The sequence below is a fragment of the Microtus oregoni genome, unplaced genomic scaffold (assembly GCF_018167655.1).
Source record: "Microtus oregoni isolate MIOR12 unplaced genomic scaffold, Mior012 000141F_ref0000236, whole genome shotgun sequence".
Taxonomy (NCBI): Eukaryota; Metazoa; Chordata; class Mammalia; order Rodentia; family Cricetidae; genus Microtus; species Microtus oregoni.
In genome coordinates this window covers 56,840-76,511 of record NW_024544791.1, presented here as the reverse complement: position 1 = coordinate 76,511, position 19,672 = coordinate 56,840, and the positions used below count along the sequence as shown (strand labels likewise).

The 19,672-nt window shown below is 36.1% G+C and overlaps 1 protein-coding gene across 1 annotated transcript in view; it reads left to right on the top strand.

Annotated features, from left to right (window-relative positions):
- The window catches only part of Fgf10 (fibroblast growth factor 10), a 76,550-nt gene extending 58,545 nt beyond the window's left edge, over nt 1-18,005 (top strand). The window contains exons 2-3 of the mRNA XM_041646703.1: nt 10,292-10,395; nt 15,066-18,005. Of these exons, the coding sequence (XP_041502637.1) occupies nt 10,292-10,395; nt 15,066-15,263 (302 nt within the window). The 3' untranslated portion in view covers nt 15,264-18,005. The remainder of the gene's footprint in view (nt 1-10,291; nt 10,396-15,065) is intronic.
- The last annotated feature ends 1,667 nt before the right edge of the window (nt 18,006-19,672 follow it).

The window sequence follows — 19,672 nt, the reverse complement described above, 5'->3', positions numbered from 1 at the left end:
CTCTCTCTCTCTCTCTCTCTCTCTTTCTCTCTCTCTCTCTAGCCCTCTCACTGTGTGTGTTTATGTGTTTGTATATATGCATGCAATTTTTCTTTAAATGGCAATATTGTGGACTTTAAGTGTGTGTAAGGATACCCAAGGTAGAGATATGATTTACCTCTTTGCATTTTGAAATCCTTCCTAAGCACTCCTACTGATAATTTGTAACATGTCATAAACTCTTCCTCTTATCCTTGGTTCTTATTTGAAATCTTGTATTTTTCTGAAAAAGCAAGTCTGTTTATCAAGAACATACAGTTTTCAACCAGTATCAGCTTCGGTTTTCTGAGGAATTGTGATACTGACATAATTTATTTTCTTTGTCCACATGAGGAGGTCATAAGGTGTCAGATAGGATTCACTCTTTCTGGGAATTCCTTTACAGATTGTTAACCTAAGATTTAATGACAACAAAAGTGTGTTCAATCGGAACTTTGACACTTTTGCTTGACACTCTATGCCCCATATGTAATTACAGGACTGAATCACAAGTTTGTATTCTGCTACCCCGTCTTCTTGCTGAAGAAGCAGTCTCCCTCTTCCTGTGTGGTTAAAAAAGCAGTGTTTACTCCTAGAACGTTTCCCAGCCCAGTACTACCTGTTTACTTTCTAGACTAGAACATCTGCATCACCATGCATTAACTTTTGTCTTTACACAATTCAAACTATTGCGCCAAACAAGCACTTTATGTTAACTTACATGAAGTACCCACTCTAGCCTAATTTACTGGCTATATTTGAAAATGGCCAGAAATAAATCCTTGGTTCTGTTTTCTCTCTTGGGCCAGGTGTGCAAATCCAGAGCATTTTCTGGGACTTTGAGAATATCGCTTCTACCCTTGGTCTGACTTACTCTTGCTGTAATCTAAGGAGCATAATCTAAGTATTAGAAACAATTTCTCATAGTCAATTGCCATGACTTACCAAAATATAGCATTTAATTATAAAGATGAGTAAACATAGTTTGTCAATTTCTAGTTATGATTTGAAAATTTCATGTTAAGAAATTTCACAGTCAAATCAAAATTTACATTTCTAAGTAGTCATGAAAAGAGTTTAATGCTAATTTATTTTATTGTGAGAATTTGTCAGGCTTGCAAGCATATGTGTTTGAGCCATACCTTAAACCCCCAAAACTTGTTCCATATTAAGTATTTTACTACTTAGAGCCATCCATGTTTATCTAATTTATGAACTCTTCAACATATCAAATAAAACTTTTTTGTGGACAAAGAACAACAATAACATCAGTGTGTGCTCCAATCACTCATTTTCCTTTTTATTAAGTTGAGAAGAAAAATACTACATTGGAATTAGGTACACAAGAGAAATTTGCTTTAAAAATTAATAAATAGAGTAGACTTTTTATTGAGCTATATTTAAGATAAATATCTAAAAGAGCGTAATGATAATTTATTAGAATATTTCATGTAGTAATTCATCTAACCCTTTGTGTTAACTTTAATTTTTTTCTTCATTTATAAATAAAAAGCAATGGTTAGAGTCAAATAGACTGAATTGTTTCTGTGTAATGAACAAGACGAATTAGTCTATAAAACATAAAGTCGATATAACGTCTTTGCCTGGCTGCCAACTGTTTATAAATGTTTACGGGAGCCCAGGAAGAATATAGACATGGGATTTACTTCTTGTCCTGAGTGACCTTTCTACAGGTGCTCGGATAAGCTCTCCAATCTCTCTGAATCCCCTGGTGTCATCTCTTGTAGAAGAGAAGGGATATGAAGCAGACATTCTCTACATTTCTTCAAGCTCTTCTCTGAATTTACAGTGTGCTAAACCATAGCCTTCCTTAAGTTTTAAAATCTCTCAATGTTTCTCACTTTAAAAAAGAAAAAAGCTAGTCTTTTTAATTACTATTATTTAGTGGCGTTTTACTCATTTTGAAGCTCTGAAGTTCGTCTCTTCAATTAAACTGATCACAGGCTTTGAATGCATGCAGATTTATGAAATAATTTATAACTTAATTTTAGGTTGTGAAAAATATATGAGAATTGATGTTTGCCAACACTTTCCTGCAGTAGATCTAACTCAAGGAGTCCTCTGGCTTCGACTAATGCATAACACAGCTATGAGATCATAAATCACTTATTGATTTCTCTGGAAGCAATAATGTTATGGTGGTTGCTGGTGAGGAAAGCACTTCCTGTTGAGAATAGCAGACTTTTTCTTTCTTCAATGTTCAGTAAAGACCTGCATTACATATGAAATCACTCAGGCCTTTTTTTTTTCACAATGTGAAATATAATAATAGGAGGTATAGTCACTTGTGTAATGTATCTAGGATACCCTGTTTTTTTTTTAAATCAAGATTTCTGATTTTGTAGAATTATTTTAAGAGTCATTTATCTAATAAAGTGAGAGAAATAATAGCTGTATTTGACTTTATACAAATATATATTCTGGTCAAATTCATCTAGGAAAAACATTACTCACCTCCTTTTTCAAAGTTTTGATTGACACCATTTGAATGGGCCCTTTTGGAAGTACCTGTCACTCTAAACACCTGTGTTTTGTGTATCCCACCACACCCCATGTGATCCCGTCTCAAACTGGGACCAGCCGTCAATCATATACAAGCAAGTTCAAGTATGTACTTTACCATCAAATCCTCTCCTGTTTTGTGAGGCAAATTTATATTGGAACAAACTCAGACGGTTATGAAGAGCCCTCGGAAAAACACGATTTATGTCTTACTGGGAATATATGCTAACAGAAAGTAATATAAAAGTAAAGAAAACAGAACACTTGCAAAATTGATAAGTTGTGTTTCCTAACATATTCAGATAAGGTTAATTTGTGTTTTGGTTTTATCTTTACTCGAGAGAGACTTAATAAATAATCACCTAGATCATGCTGTCTTACGAACAAGTATACGGGAAATTGTCTTGATTGAGAACTGATGTCTGAAGACCCAGTCCTCTTGTGAATGTCGCCATTCCCTAGACAGAGTGTTCTGCACAGGAAGAGAGAAGAGAGAGTGGGATGAGACAGGCAAACATGGATGCATTTATTTAGGTTCTTTGCTCCTGACTGTGGTGTGCTGTGACAATCTGCTTGAGTCCCTGCCTTGACTTCCCCGAAATCATAGCCTATGGTCAAATAAAAACTTTTCCCCAAAGTTGCTTTCTATTGGCAGCCACGGGGAAAAAAAATCAGAACAGTTAGTGAGAAAAAAACAGCCAGAAAGTATCAAACTCATAACTAAAACACACATTAGATCACTAACTCCAAGTATTTATTGGCTACTGATCAGTATCAAGGACCTGAAGTCACATTTTGTTTGTAATAAAACACAGTAAGAAAGGTCTTAGACAGAATTTAAAAAGTAAATAAAATTTTAAAAAACTGTGTTTGAATCCCATCATAAATTTCTGACATTAGGAAATGTTAGTTCAGTGCCGATAGGTTAACTATTTAAAATTGTGTGTGTATGTGTGTGTGTGTGTGTGTGTTTGATGCTTGGTGTGAAACACAAGACATTGTGCATACTAGTTAAGCTCTTTACCACTGAACTATATCCCCTGACCAAACGCTTCACTTGTTCTTTAAATTACCAGTTAGTCTTAAATTTATGATTGTTTTAGACTTGGCTTTAATTCTCATGCATAAGATCAAGCTGATGGCTGAGTTTATCCTATGCCTTAAATTACTAAGTGAAAATGTTAAAGGTCATTTGGTTTTTACTGAATTAAGAAATATATATCTCCTCATGGAATACTGGTAAAGATTTTCTCATTTAGGATTAATTCTAAGTGAATGTCAAGAGTCTCCAAGCTAATAGGGAAACTAATTAGCTGTCCTGTATTATGCTGAACAGGAGACCCACGTCTATAATTGTGCCAGATAGCCCAGACGTAGACTAAGCACTAGCCTACTGTGCTGTCCCCTTTTGAAAGATAAGATCTTTCTAGGAAAAGCATATTTCTTCAACCTGGGTTGAAAGTCTGGTGATAAAATGAATCCCCATTGCACTGAACCATCATCACAGACATAAGCAAAGCTTTAAGGGCAACATACAGGCCTTTAATCCTGTCTGTAAATAAAAATAATCACTTCAGAATGTCAATAAAAGTTGTTAAAGTCTCCCGAGTTTCCGTTAACATTTCTACAGTCTTAGAAGAAAAAAAAATCTGGTAATATTATGTTTAATAAAATACTTATTTTTATTTTATGTGAATGTGTACTTCATCTGCATGTATGTATGTACACCATGTATGTGTCTGGTGCCCATGGAGACCAAAAGAAGGGATTTGGTCCCTCTGGCCCTCTTCAAGAGCAGTGCATGCTTTTAATCACTGAGCTGTTCTCTAGCCTCTTTGATAATAATATTATTTCAAATCTTTAAAAAGCTGAGAAAAGAAATGATATGTATCCAGCACACATATTCCAAATTCATGTTTTGAAAGTTGTGTGAATGTCAAGAATCCCACACCTGTTATGCAGAAGAAAATCCTCTTCTGTCCACATCTATCTGAAGCTTTCGCAGGGGACGTTAACTGCTGCCGTCATTTGCGTCTCTTCCTGTTGTGGGTCTGCTTCTCTACACATGTTTTTGCCATGACTTTCATGCATCAAAGCGGCTGCCTGCCTCTGAGTTGTAATGTATAGAGCAGTGGGTGGTCCTTGTGCTAGCGGAGCCAAAACTGACTGAAAATCAAATGCTGGAAAATCTAATTCCAGGGATCCAGCCTAGACCTAATGAGGAAAAAAAAACTAAAAACAAAAACCCAACCAACCCATATTTCAATGCGTCTTCCAGATGGTTGCTAGGCAGGTTTGGGTTTGGGAACCACTGGAGTAGGTTTGTTAACTTGACACCTCTGTGACTCTGTGACTGAGCTGACAGGACACAGATTTAATGGCCCTCTCTCTAAAACGCCACACAACCTAGTGAGCTATGGGCAGTTAGTTCCAATGTACAAATAATACTAAGACTCTGGGATTACCTGCATCCATAACTACCCAGCATCAGAGATGGAAAGCCGACCTCATCCACTGTTTCACAACTACTACAGATCCACTTCCTCCACACTAAGCACCTTTCCAAATTTCATGACCAAAAACGGGATCCTGAAATTCCCTTTAATCTACATAATGAGAAGAAAAATTAACTAAGGGAATAAGAAGATAATCAAAAATAAATAAATACAATTAACATAACCAATATTATATTATTCTAGCTATACTGATCATAACAATTACTTAGCCATTCTTTCAAAAGAAGCCAAGCTAAATTGTCAAATTAACCACATGCACTATTTCAGACAGGTCAAAAATGTGTTCTCATTGTTATTGTTGGGAGACACATTTTAGAGTGTCCACACCCTAGTATTACAGATATGACTCCAAGACAAATGGTATTTTATTTTCAATACAACCCAGACAGGTTTAAACTGGCTGTACACTCATAGACACTAACATACCTTGCTCCCTCCTTAAGTAGATCTCCTTTAGTAATTTTTCATCTTTTTTTGTATCAAATATTTATGGAATATTTTGTTGACAAGTAACATCCATGTTTTTGGTAATTTTTTTTACTCTATAGTCTCTGAGGCCTTTTAATATTATGTGATTATCAAAGGGAAAATAAAAAACAAGTAGAAAGAAAGCAACACTGGATACGGACTTCAGATGTTCTAACTGTCACAGTAAGGAAAGAAGCAAACTGAGCTCAAATCTAAGACAAATGCAACTGTGTACCATGTAAAGAATACAGGTTTGTTGAACTCACTGTTCCAGATGAGCAAAAGTTCATCATCAAGTTCTGGACATCTGGTAAACCTTTCTTGTGGCAACAATATGGCAGACAGCATCACATGATGAGGAAGAACAAGTTAGTTCAGGTCTCTCTGTTTATGTAGCCATGAATGTCAACATACATATATACCTCACTCTTGTGATTCTATCTAAGGCTTTGGTATATTACTAAATAACAGTCTTATTAGTAAAGCCCAACAATATAGAAAGAACAGAGAAACTTTAAATCCAAGCATCAAATCAGTGATACTCAAAATAATAAATGTCCACTAACTTATAATTAGTAATTTCTCCAAGACTATTTTTGTATGTAAAAGACATGTTTAACTCTGATATATCTTGTTAGATTAATTGGAAATTTCCATCATATGTAAAAGTAGATGACACAAGAGGATCCTTTATTACAGCCTTATCTTGCTACATTATTGTTTTTATTAAATTTAAAGGAGCTGGAGAGATGGTTCAGTGAATAAATACAGTTAGATATGTTATTCTGTTATCTTCTGTTGTCTCAAAATCAATATTGCTTAAATCATGGCTCCTACATTAAAAATAACCTTTCAATATCACTTCAAAACTTCTCTACTTATATATAAACCAATAGTTGAAGATTACTTAAAAGCAACAAAAACTTTCACATTTATAATAATTTACCTATAACTGATATCAAATTCATCTTATAATTCATTAACATTTCTTCATTTTGTTTTCCTTACTTTCATATTCATTTTAATGAAAATATTAATGCATGATTTCACAAGTATAACTGTGATCAAAAACAAACAAAAATTTGAGATTTCAGAAATGCCCAATTTTGCTTTGCACAGTCATTGATTCTTTTTTTTTTTGCCGTTCAATGACTATGTATCAAGTGTATATAATAAGCACAACTGTGGTTATTATGATTCCTTAAAGAAGATGAATTATAAAAGATATGAGACCCAAATTAGTAATTCTTAGGAAATGAAGTGCATAGCCACGCAGAGTGCCTCACAATACTGAGTGGGGTTACCTAAGCCCTGATATATATAGTTTAAAAGTGATGGCTACCCAAGATGTTTTCCCATGTTAGCATACAATAGATCAGCTAAGGAATCTACAACTCATGTGGGAAAGGGAGAGATTTAACTTAAAAAGTTTAATTTCTAATACCAATATCCTGACCATGTTATATTTCAACATATTGATTGAAATTATATTACAATTGTCCCCAGACTTGACAGTAGATGTCTTTACCACTGAATCATCACTTTAGCTCTCAAAAGCTTTTTAGCAACATTTAATTTTTGAGATAATTGTAGCATTATATAAGATGGAAGAAATGCAGAGAGATGCCATATACTCTTTACTCATTCTTTAGCATTATGTCTTCCAACTGGTATTGCATTTCATGTCAAAGTGGACACATATAACTATTGATCTAATGAACCACAAAAATATATGGAGTCTCTTTTCAAAAATAATTTGAATAAGAAAACCTGATAATTTTCACCAAATACTAAACACGGCAGAAATTACATGTGAAGAAGCAGGGATGCCCTGCAGGCTTGGTTCCTCACAAAGAAGTATCCACATTCAATGATGTTTGCAATAAATAAGTCCAGCACTTGCCTATGACCTACAAAGCTTCCAAATTATGATTTAGTAACTGTGGTACAACCAAAGCTTGTTTTTAGAACTCAAAGGGGTATTAAATCACCTAAGTTTCTTTTTCCTTTTTCTATTTTTAAAAGTATAGTAGACCTTTTTTGTAGAGATGGATAGACTTATTCTGATACAAACCCTGAGCAATACACATTCATGGTAGAGCATCTTGTGATGACCCTTAAGACATGTGCATTTTAATGCCTCAATTGAAAAATACTTAAAAGTAAATATTATGCATTCTTACTCAAACTAGCTGTAAAGTAAAAAAAAAAAGATGCTTGATCAATCCTTTAAATACTGAGTTCTCATTTGTGGTAAAACTCAAGGAATTTAAATGTGTCTTAGTAAACCTGTTGTATGCCACAAATTCTCCCTTTCTGCAGGCACAGCAGCTTAAATACCACCAGAATATCACTTCCTGTCTAGTCGGTATCTTTTTCCTTGTCACAAAGTTTATTAACTTTTTTCACCCTCTAAAACTCAGAAGTTTTCCCATTGTGGAACACCTACATCGTTGTGACAATAGCATGTTGTCATTTACTAAGAGTTTCTAAAGAATCATATTGCTAAATGGTTCCTACAGAATCCCCTTCTAGGAAAGGGAAAGATGGAGAAATGAAGATATTCAGAGGTGGGGGAAAGGAAGTGTGAAAGCCATGGGACTGGATGTATATAACCATCGTGATGGACCTAAAAATCACCTGTGTGAGAGCTATGTAACTTTATCTTCCGTAGTCTAATCTACAGTTGACAATAAGAATGACAATACCTCCTTGGGGAACAGTTACAAAACTTAAAGAAACAAACTGCAAGAGAATACTTTTTTTAAATAAGCAAATGAATATGTGGGTGCATGCCCCAAGGGCAGTAACCAGCATAGAGTAAGACATACTGATGACATAAACCTTGCCCCAAACAGACCTCATAGATGTCCTTGGTTTGGGTTTGCAAGCACAGTGAGATGCTATGTTAGTGAAGATTATGCTGTGTGAAATCAAGCACGTCCTTGACACATCGACAGAGGTTTTGCTTCATGTTATCCAGTGGAAGTCTCTTTTTATGTCAGCTTCACTGTCAGAAAAGTCTGGCATTACGACCAGCTTCTGGGCAGACTAAGCTGGGAAAGAATAGGAGAGAAACCATTCATGTCCCTTAGAGGGGACAAAATCTGAGAACACACTTTATATACTTATTGAAGATGGTGTTTGTCATCTTAGGTGATACACAAGGCATGGTAATTATGATTTCCTTCCACATCAACTGGCTAAGACAATGGGGAGTTTGTCTGATCTATGGAAAAGTTCCGTAGTCTCTTGAAGAAGTTTAAAAATTCAGGGGAAAAATGCCTCTCATAATAACTTGAGTTTTGACCTTTAGGCAGATACTAATAACTTTGTGCATATAATCTTGTTTGCCTTCACAGCAAGATTCTGAGAGAAATATTGTTATCTTGCCCAATTTTCAAATGACAGGGAGACATAGAATGGTTTAATATCTTCTGGGGTCATTTTCCTACAGATTCTGAGCTGGGAGTCAAGTACGTAGATCCTAACTCCCGATACCACATTCTCCTCACTGTGCTGTTCATCCAGCCTGAAAAAGCTCTGTTAAAAATAATCAAATGAGTTTGAGTTTGAGGTAATCTTTGGTGGAAATGGCTGGGCTTTTTGCATTCTATATCAAATGCCTTTTCCACACCTGCTTACAAACTTTTCTGAGGATATCATCTTTACATAAACCAAACCAAACACCTGTTCCTGGAGGAAATGGTCTTGTTTGTTAATCACTGCTTCCCTCTGCTTTCCTTTCTTTCTCAAAACAGAGAAAAAGCCCTTAATATGGAGCATTGTATCTGCTATGGTAAGGTTGTACAGATGCTGAGGCAAGTTTCCCTGTGCCTCAGCACGTCAACACATTGGTCAAAAATGAATTTATCAGTTAAACGCAGCCAAGGGATTTAGTTTATCTAAATGTGCTACAAAAAAAAAATAGTTTGCCATTGTTTTTACAGATTGAGGTAAGTCTGACATATCACTGACATATGCTGTGGATTTAATTTAATACCACAGTACAGATGTGGGCTCTGATAAGTTTTTGTGAAACCTAGGCTAAGATGAGTAGAGGAGTTTCAATATTTATGGGGTTGAAAATGCAGAGGTTGCAAAGGAAGCATTTTAATTAAAACAACATTTGCCTGTATATGCTCAGAGTGAAAACGAAAAGGAAACTCCCAAAGTCTTACTACTGGCTTCCTGTATTCACTGGGGTTTTCACCCTATTCACACAGTGTTGTCTGAGTTTTCTGTCCTGCCCTGTTCCTGCAGTCATTAAGTCCCAAAGAAATCACACAGAGGTCTACATTACTTGTAAACTGATTGGCACATTAGCTTAGGCATCTTATTAACTCTTATAACTTATATTAGCCTATTATTCTAGTATATTATTCTAGTATATGTTAGCCACATGGCTCAGTACCTTTTTCATCGAGGCTGTCACATCTTGCTTCTTCTGTGCCTGGGCTAGTACTGTGTCTTCTTCCCAGAATTCTCCTGTTCTCATTGACCCACCTCTACTTCCTGTCTGGTTGTCCTGCCTATACTTCCTGCCTGGTTACTGGCCAATCAGCATTTATTTAAAACATAATTGACAAAATACAGACAATTGTCCACACCAACACAGTTTTGGCTCAGTTTGGCTACCCCACTATTTACCTTTTGCTTTGCGATAATACAAAATGTACCTTTTCATTTGTTTTTGGTTGTTTTACCTTCTCCCACCTAAGCACAGATGACTCTTTACAGCTTGCCTCTGTAATTATGTGTTTTAGGTATCCTAGAGATAACATCAGTGGAAATCGGAGTTGTTGCCGTCAAAGCCATTAACAGCAACTATTACTTAGCCATGAACAAGAAGGGGAAACTCTATGGCTCAGTAAGTAGCTGGCTTTCGTTTTCAAAACACATTTCACTAAGTTAGCACCAGAGACTTGAATGGTTTCCAGGAGGAGACAATGAATGTCCTTGTGGTCATTCCATCATTACTAACCAGATTCACAGTGAGAGGGGCTGGGTCACCAGCATCTCACGGGCCAGCAAAGCATCTTGTTCACCTCAATAATCCCATAGTTCTTGGCCCATGAGTCTATTACTGGCATTTGTGAATGTGTAGAACTGCAAGTCAATCAGACTTTCACTCAAGTGAACGAAGTAGCATGGGGACTGGAGACAACTTGGAGAAGAATTGCTTAAATCAAAAACCTTGGGTGGAATGGAACCTCATATACTATGAGTGTCTACCACAGCTGAAGAAAAGACTAGGGCACAGATGTTCCGTGGTTTTGTTAAAATCATAAATGGAGAAACATATCAAGAGACTCATGATTTTTTCCAAGTTATTCAATGAACCCTAGAATTGCACTTACCTAGGTAATAGTCATTAATTCTAATTATGCATGAATATTATAGATATTATGTGAAGACTTAATTGCCATCTGAAGGACAGCACCAGAAGAACAGTTGATGATAATGGATTATGTTTGGTAGTTTTAATCCTAAAACTCTACCAAAGAAATACTAAATGATTTTAAATTTTTCTGAATTCCACTCTAGAAGAAAATATGGAATATAGCTATATAAAATTTTAATTACATTTTTTGAGGATATATATATAATATAAATGGGCCAAGATAAAACAATTGACACAGTTATTTTTAAATAATCTCATGTATTTCTAGCCAGATAGTGTGCACTTTTACATTTTTTCACAGCATCGAAAAGAATTTAACTTTAAATATATAAATAAATTCACTTTTTTGATTAACATAAGTGTTGGTGGTGGTTCTTATACCTAAGTCAGCCTCAAAATCAATGTGAGGCATTGTTAAAAGACATAATAATGCGGCCAAGGCAGGCCTAGACTCTCTGATTCAGAGTCTAAGATAAGGTCCAGGAATTTATACATTCAACGTGGAGCCAAGCGCTGCCCATGCTTCTGGTTCAATTCTGAGAATTGAGAAGCAGAAGTCTAGAAATGGCCTAGTTTGGTCTTTTATTCATATCAGGTCTACTGTTAAGTGACAAGCCAGTCATACCAGAATGAATACGTGAAGTATGAGGTCTACAGGAATTTTAATTCAATTTCTTCTTTGCATATTATTCTAAAAGGAGCCTAAAAAGCAACAGAACATTTTTAAAAATAGCTCCATTTAGGGCTGTAAATTTGTACCACTTTTGCAAAAATTCTGTTTTTGGTTTTTTTTTTCCCCATTAAACATGTTTGAGGACCTGCCAGATAGTCCAGCAAATCTGACAACCTGGGCTCAATCTCCAGAACTCAACTGATTGGAGAGAGTTGACTCCCACAAGTCATTTTCTGGCTTCCACATGTGTGACCCAATATGTACATATATACACACATACAGACATTTAAAAAAGAAAGAAAAGGAAACAGAGAAATAAAAAAAAATCACCATCACCACCACCACCACCACCAAACAAAATTAATCGCTTATAAGTTTTCTTTTAAAAACATTATGTCATAGGCAAGGAGAGATGATAGGTCAGCATTTAAGAGAAGTTGCCGCTCTTGAAGAGGACCCAAGTGATGGGTCCTCACAACCTTAGGTAACTCCAGTTTCAGGGAATATAATATTCTGCCTCAGTTGCCAGGCATGCAAAAAGTAGACAGAAAAACACACAGGCTACTTCTTTTAAAATATATTTATTAAATCTTTAAGAATTTCATACAATGTATTTTTAGCATATTCATCATCCGATCCTTCCCCTATCTCCATCAAGATATACGTTTACCTCTTTATCTTTTCCTGTGCACAATTACTAAAAACTCAGAAACAGAAATTGGGTTCAACCTGAAGATCTGAAAAAGCAAAGCAGACAACTACTGACTCTTACCTTGACCTCAATCCGAAATGGCAATCCTGCCTTCAGGAATCCCAGAATTCTAAAAGGTGTGCTAATCTACCAGTCAAGAGACAGAGATTTAGGGGGGCAGTCTGATACTCTCTATTTAGCAAAATGGTAGTAGTAGGTTCACTCCTGGGGCCTGTAAACTCCCCAACCATGCCCAAGAGGGCATGCGTTTTCTACTGTGAGATGGGCTTTATATCTAATCAGAAAGTGATGGTTATTCCCATAATATTTGTACCACGATTGCACGAAAGGGCATTTCTTGTCACACCAGTCATTACTGCAATTCCCAAGGTTCACAGACCTAGGAGACTACTAATAGGTTTTCCTCATCAGCCTGCGTAATACCTTTCAGTGTGAAGGCTAGCCAGCAGGGAGAAATGTTCACATTAGTCCAAACTTTTTCTTAAACATTAGTAGCCATGCTCTGCCTGTATCTCATGAATGTCTAGGCCATCCTTCAGAGATTATAGCTATGGCACAGCTTAGTTACATCCCAAGGGTCAAAATATCTGGGATGAAAAAGCTGACTCAGACACACTCATTTAAAAAAAAAATATTAAGGCACACTTCTTTAAAAAAAAAAAAACGTTTTCTTAAAATTCATTATGGCAAGAAAAAAAATAAGCATCTCCAAATGAAATTACCTGAAACAGTCCCAGTCTTCCTTTGAACAGAGTTGTTACATTTGTTTAGTCTCTGTGTGTCTGTCTGTGTACATGAGAGGGCGGGTACATACCCCAATACAAGTGTAGAGGTCAAAGGACAACTGGAAAGTTGGTTCTCTCTTTCCACCTTATGGTTCCTGGGGATGGAACTCAGGTCACTTAGTCTTCAAGGCAAGAGTCTTCAGCAATGAACTGTGTTATTGGCCTTGTCCCTGACTCTTTAAATTGCATACCCTTTTAATAAGTGCAAAAGGATCCATTTGCTTGAAATCCATATTTTTAGACTGATGAATAAGTATAAAAATTAAATAAGTTCATAAAATATTTAATTTTCTAGTGAATGCTTTTTCATTAGTTGCAAGAATTATCTTTGATAATTTATTTTTTTCATTTCAATCCTATAACCATGTGAATTTTACATTTAATAGTACTTTACAGATGAGAAATACGTGCTACTACTTAATTCCAGGAAACAGAAAAATAAACGAATAATATCAATGTAAATATGCAATGTTTCATTATTATGTTCTAAATTATTACCTACCCCACTAAAACATGAAAATTTATAAACCAGAATTTAACTTGGGGCCTGGATCAATGGCTCAGTGATAAGACTGCTTCCTACTTTTGCAGAGGACCAGGGTTCAGTTACCAGCACCCACATGGAGGTTCACAAACCCAAGTTTCAGGAGACCAGATGCCCTCATTTGACCCAAGTGGGCTCCGACTGGAATATAGTATACTCAAACTAATACAGGTTAACATATCTATACATACATTTTAAAGTTAATAAATTCTTCAAAAATTAGAAAACGGAGGCACAGATAGGCGGATCTCTGTGAGTTCGAGGCCAGCCTGGTCTACAAGAGCTAGTTCCAGGACAGGAACCAAAAAACTACGGAGAAACCCTGTCTCGAAAAATCCAACAAAAAAAAAATTAGAAAACACAAAAATTCCTGAGGTGAAATAAATTATGCAATTGAAGCCTCCATCAAAATGTACCCACAAGACCTTTATGGTACATGAAGGGATTAGAACCCGAAAACTATTTGTTCTTAGTTTCTTTATTACTCTATTTTGTATCAAGAGCACAGGGATATTTCTTTAGATTTTCATGTCTGTTAATAATTTCAGAATAAGACACTGTATTTGGGAAGCAGATGAGAAAAAATTCTTGACCCATTAAAACTCCCTAAAACCACGTGGACACTTCCTTGGTACAATGTAAAAATAATGTAGGCATAGATGCATATCCCAGTGAGAGCATCTGAATGCATTTTCAATTACTATGTTCATAATTACGTTGACATGGCAAAACAAGGCATCTCGCATAGCTAAGGCTGGCCTGAAACTCATTGTGTAGCTTTACTTCTGATCCACTTGGCTCTATATGCTTAGTGTTCGGATTATAGTTATAGGCCACCATGTCTAGTATATGGAGTACTAGCAATAGAACCCAGAGTCTCATGCATTCTGTGTAAGAACTCTGCCAAGCGAGCCACATTCCCAATCCCCAAAGAAAGCATTTTCTATATCTTAGCTTCAAAACATTCTTTGGGTTGACCTTTATAGATAATGTTTGTAAATGTGATAAACCCAAATCTCTGGAGATTCTGTTTTTCCCATAGGTCCTACATTGAACACTAGCAAAGACAATACTATAATACTGTCCTCATAAATATTGTTGATGTGGTATCTACTTTCTGATAACCATTCTGGGCACTTAAACCATGCTATAGTCAAAGCACATCATTTTATTAAAGGGCCAGAAAATGTGGCTGTGGTTCTGTGGTTATTAATCAAAGATGAGTCATGTGTTTTCAAACACAGAATCTGTTTTGTTGTTAGAAATTTTGACTCTTCTGTTGTTGATATTTTATAAGAATTGAGCATTATGTAAAAATGGCAGCTATAAACAGGACTATTCTCTGTAACTCATTACATGGTTTATATCCTATGGAGTCAAGTATCAACACCATACCAATAAATAACTGTTTTTTCTTTGCAGAAAGAATTTAACAACGACTGTAAGCTGAAAGAGAGGATAGAGGAAAATGGATACAACACCTATGCATCCTTTAACTGGCAGCACAATGGCAGGCAGATGTATGTAGCATTGAATGGAAAAGGAGCTCCCAGGAGAGGACAAAAAACACGAAGGAAAAACACCTCTGCTCATTTCCTCCCAATGGTGGTCCACTCATAGAAGAAGGCACCATTGGTGGATGCAGTACAACCAAAGACTCTTTGACCAGGAAGAGTTAGAGTTGGTATCCTCACAGAAGACTGTAGAGTAAAAGGCAAAGGCATATCACAGAGTTCAACCTGCTTAAAGGAAGGAAAGCTTTGGAGTCTTTGGTACTCACTGCTGACATATGAAGTTCTTTCCATTAGCTCTGTGTCGTGCCTTATACCCATGGTAGAGGCAAATCAAATGGAATGGAAGTTATCCCCAAGTGAACAACACTGTGGGCTGGGTTTTGTTTGTTTGTTTGTTTGTTTAAGTTTTTGCTTTTGGACTTCGGAGATAGAACTTAAAGGACATGGAACAATCTGTTGAATGATCTTTGGGAAAGTTATTTATGGAATATGAACACATATCAAAGACTTTCATTGCTCATTCAAGCCTGATGATTCAATGAGCAGAAAGACACGCAAGCATTTACTGGAAAGCACTTGGGTCATATCATATGCACAACCAAAGGAGCTTTGGGTGTGGCACCATGGAAGAATTGGATCAGATTTACAAATATAAGCATATTAGTGTGAAACTGTTCTAACAATACAAATAGTATGGTATGCTTGTGCATTCTGCCTTCATCCTTTACTATTTCTTTCTAAGTTATTTATTTAATAGGATGTTAAATATCTTTTGGGGTTTTAAAGAGTATCCTCAGCGCTGCCCTCTGATGTGCCTTCTCATTTTTTTTTTTATTTTGGCACCCTACGCATGATCATGATAAAGTGTTTTAAAAACTTGGTAAACACTTCAGAAATAGGAGATGAGATCAAGGGAGCAGCACAAGGGCCCTATGTGCTATCAGTTGACTTCATTTACACTTCTGCAGTAAGAACCATCAGTGATGACTATAGCAGAGTTCTGCTGTAGCTTGAGGAATAGATACCTGTCATCATTTGCCAACACGTGTCAGTTCTGAGGCTTCCTCACTTAAAAACATACAAGGCCAAGCAAATTCTCTTTCATTGCCTTATTTTATCTCCATAAATATACTAAAGCAAAGGAAATGAATTATTAGAGTTTAGCCTAACCTTGTTTTTTTTTGTTTGTTTGCTTTTTGTTTTCATTCTTTTTTTTTTTTTCTGATGATGGTTCACTATAGGTCACAGTCACAAATGACGGAAAGGTTATCTTCATGTGCATGAACCCTTTGTAAATCCCACAGAATGCTTCTCCCCAAAAGGAACCAAACAGGAATTTGGTATGACGTACAACTCTCCCAGGGGCTAAAACTGAGCAAATATATCCTGGTATATGTGTAACCATATACTAAAACCTGTTCAAGCTGTATGATCTAGTCTTTACAAAACCAAATAAAGCTTGTTTTCTGTACATTTAAAGTGTTCTAGAAGATTCCATAATATAACCACATCAAAATTCATTTTCTTAGAGCAGGTATAGAAAGCAGTACGTAAGTGTACGACTCACTGTCACTTTGTATTTCACTAAATAAACACATAAGCCTTATTTGCAGTGTCTGTAATGATTTAAAAATGTAAAAAAACATTATTTGTTCTAAATATTTTAAAGGATAATTCTAAGTCTATATTGATGCTGCAGTTTTATCTTCTTATTTCTTGTTTTGGGAAGATCTGTTCATTTTTTATTGTCTGGATACAGTATTTTGGTACAAACAAAAGACTAAGCAAGCATTCTTTTTACTAATAATTTAACCTTACAACGGCTGGTGATTTGTGGACCTTTTGCCAGTGCAAATCAGTTACTTAAAATATTGAGTTAAAAGCTAATCAGTTATTTAAAAATCCACTTTGTTGAGAATGTTCTAATTCCACAAAAGTCATACTTTGTGATTTCTTTGTAAAGCGTTAGTTCAAGAGAAGTGCACAGAGTCACAGTGCTTATGTTTATGGGTATAGCTGCATTTCATGGTATTTTTCATTCAGCTTGTTTTGTGACAAATGGGATTTTAAAATGTATGCTTTTCTGTGGTTGGATTCTGTACGTTAACATTTAATTGGTAACTGGGTCTGAGAGCTCTAATGTAATGCATCCCTAGAAAAACTAGGTGTCTCTCTTTTTCTTTTATTTTAAAATAATAATTATACCTGACACATGAACACAGACCACCCACAACCAAAATTAAATGTTTGGGGAGACAAACTATAGTATTCAATGACCAGAGTAACAGCAAATAGGGCAGACGTTGGATTCTTATTTCACATTGCCATTTAGATTACTAAAGAGACTACGTGTAAACAGTCATCATTATAGTACTCAAGACATTAAACAGCTTCTAGCAAAATGTATCAAAGCTTGCAGAGTCCAAAAATAGAAAACATCTTTCCCCCTTCCCCACGCTACACCATTCTCTGTATACAAGTTAACAGAGTTAAATACAGAAACAATTCAATAAGGAGTGAAGATTTTTCCGCATTAAAAAAAATATATTGGGTCTTTGTTTGATAATAGTAGTCCCTTTTACAACTACTGAAAGAAAAGAAGTTCAGTCCTGAATGTTGTGTGTTAAAGAAAAAAAAAGTATCACAATTTTAGGAGCTGTGCCTCCGTGGGAAGTGTGGGCACTGGTCCACCACTTTAGAGGGTGTCAGTCACAGACACAAGGCCATGTGAGCTGCCAGTGCTGGCACTAAGGTTCCTTGATAGAGAATCACTCCTTCCTTCTACCCACCCCCCAAAAGGCTGAACAGTGTATATTATGTTACATTTAAATAAAGGCAATAAAATGCTGGGAAAAGAAAATAAAAATACTGTCCTTGGTTTTTTTTGTTTTGTTTTGATTTTTGGTTTTTTTCTTTTTATTAACCTCCACTCTACCTGGTAATGAGAGAATCTCCGGGCTTGTGTGCATGGCAGGATGTGGTTAAATGCCCCACAGCTCCAAACAACAACAACAGAAAAAAAAATTACTCAAACATTTGTAAGGTTTCTTTAATGTTTTACATGTGTGAGCCGGCTATCCTTACCCTAATAACAACCAAATGCTTTCAGTTTTCCTAACCATTCAGGTCCACCGAGTTTACACAGTGGATAAAGAAGGATGAATTGAAAACCAGGATGGCTTGTGCAGCAATGAAAGGCTTTTGGAGGAAAGCCAGGAGCTGCAAAATCAGACTTCCAGGGGATAGAATAGACCAATGCATTTGATTTGAAAAGTAGGCAGGAATAAAAAAAAAAAACATAATAATGCAAGTTGATTCCAGGGTCCAAGTGAGTTTGTAGACATATTTCCAGTTTGGAGCAGTAGTTTTGTGTGGCACACTTCTAAGCTTAGAATGCTGCTAATTCTTGGTTTGAGTAGTCAATAATGTAAACGACATGTTTCATATCAGGAAGTTGCTAGCCCTAAGTTTGTTTAAATAAAGATATATGTACAGGAAGTTAGACTATTTAAGAGATAATGGTCTGCACTTTAAAACAACACACATGGATGTAAAGAAATCCTGTGTCAAGAGCTCTGTCTACGTCGACAGATGACATCTCTGCAGTTCAAACTAAGGTATGAAAACGATTTATCTTGGAAGGGTGCTGGGGACAACATCAGAACTCTTCCAGAACTGGGAAATGAAGCTCTATTCACTTGTTCGCCTCCTTCAGCCTCTCTCAACTGATTGGCGGTAGTTAGCTACGGAGGCTTGCTTCCAAATTGTTTCTTTCCAACTCCAAAACCCCAGATTTTCTCTTCTTAAGACAAAAAATAGAAACAGCCTAGGCATGACTCTGACCACTCTGTTTTGGGAAATTATCAATCCACTTCAGGTGCAGGGGACTAGCATGTCAAGGAATTGAGGCGCTGTGAAGGAGCAATCTTCATTCATGTGACCACAAAGAGAAAGGACAGAGTTGTTTGAGGTTCAGAGGCAAGCATGAAAAATTAGCCACAAAACTGAAGAGGAAAAGAGGAAGGACAATAAGAAAAAGTAACCAAATTCAGTGGTAGGCAGGTACAAAGTTAAGGGTGTTTAAAATAAGCTATATTTTTAATCAATTCCAATCATTTGCCATTTGTTTTTCCAAAGGAGAAAGACGTAAAGGTCCTGACCACAGCCAGGCTATCTGTAGTTTTGCACACCTTACAGGGTGATCAGTGGAGTGACTTACAGGTTTACAGTGAAAAGAAGCTGATTCTCCAACTTGTATCCTAATGATGCTGGAGACACTTATTTAAATGTCTCCCGTGAACATGTGCAAATGTTTTTGAGAAATCAGCGCACAAAAAAGAGTTGAATACCCAATATCGTTTATTGTTTTCATTGTAGAATAAAAATGTAAAAAATGTTGCATCTTTTAATGTTTCATGTATACACTCAACAGGAGACAAAGGAAAACTTTACAACCTGCATTCCTCTTTCCTTTTGTAGATTAGGGGAAAACAGATTGTAAGTAAACAATCTACT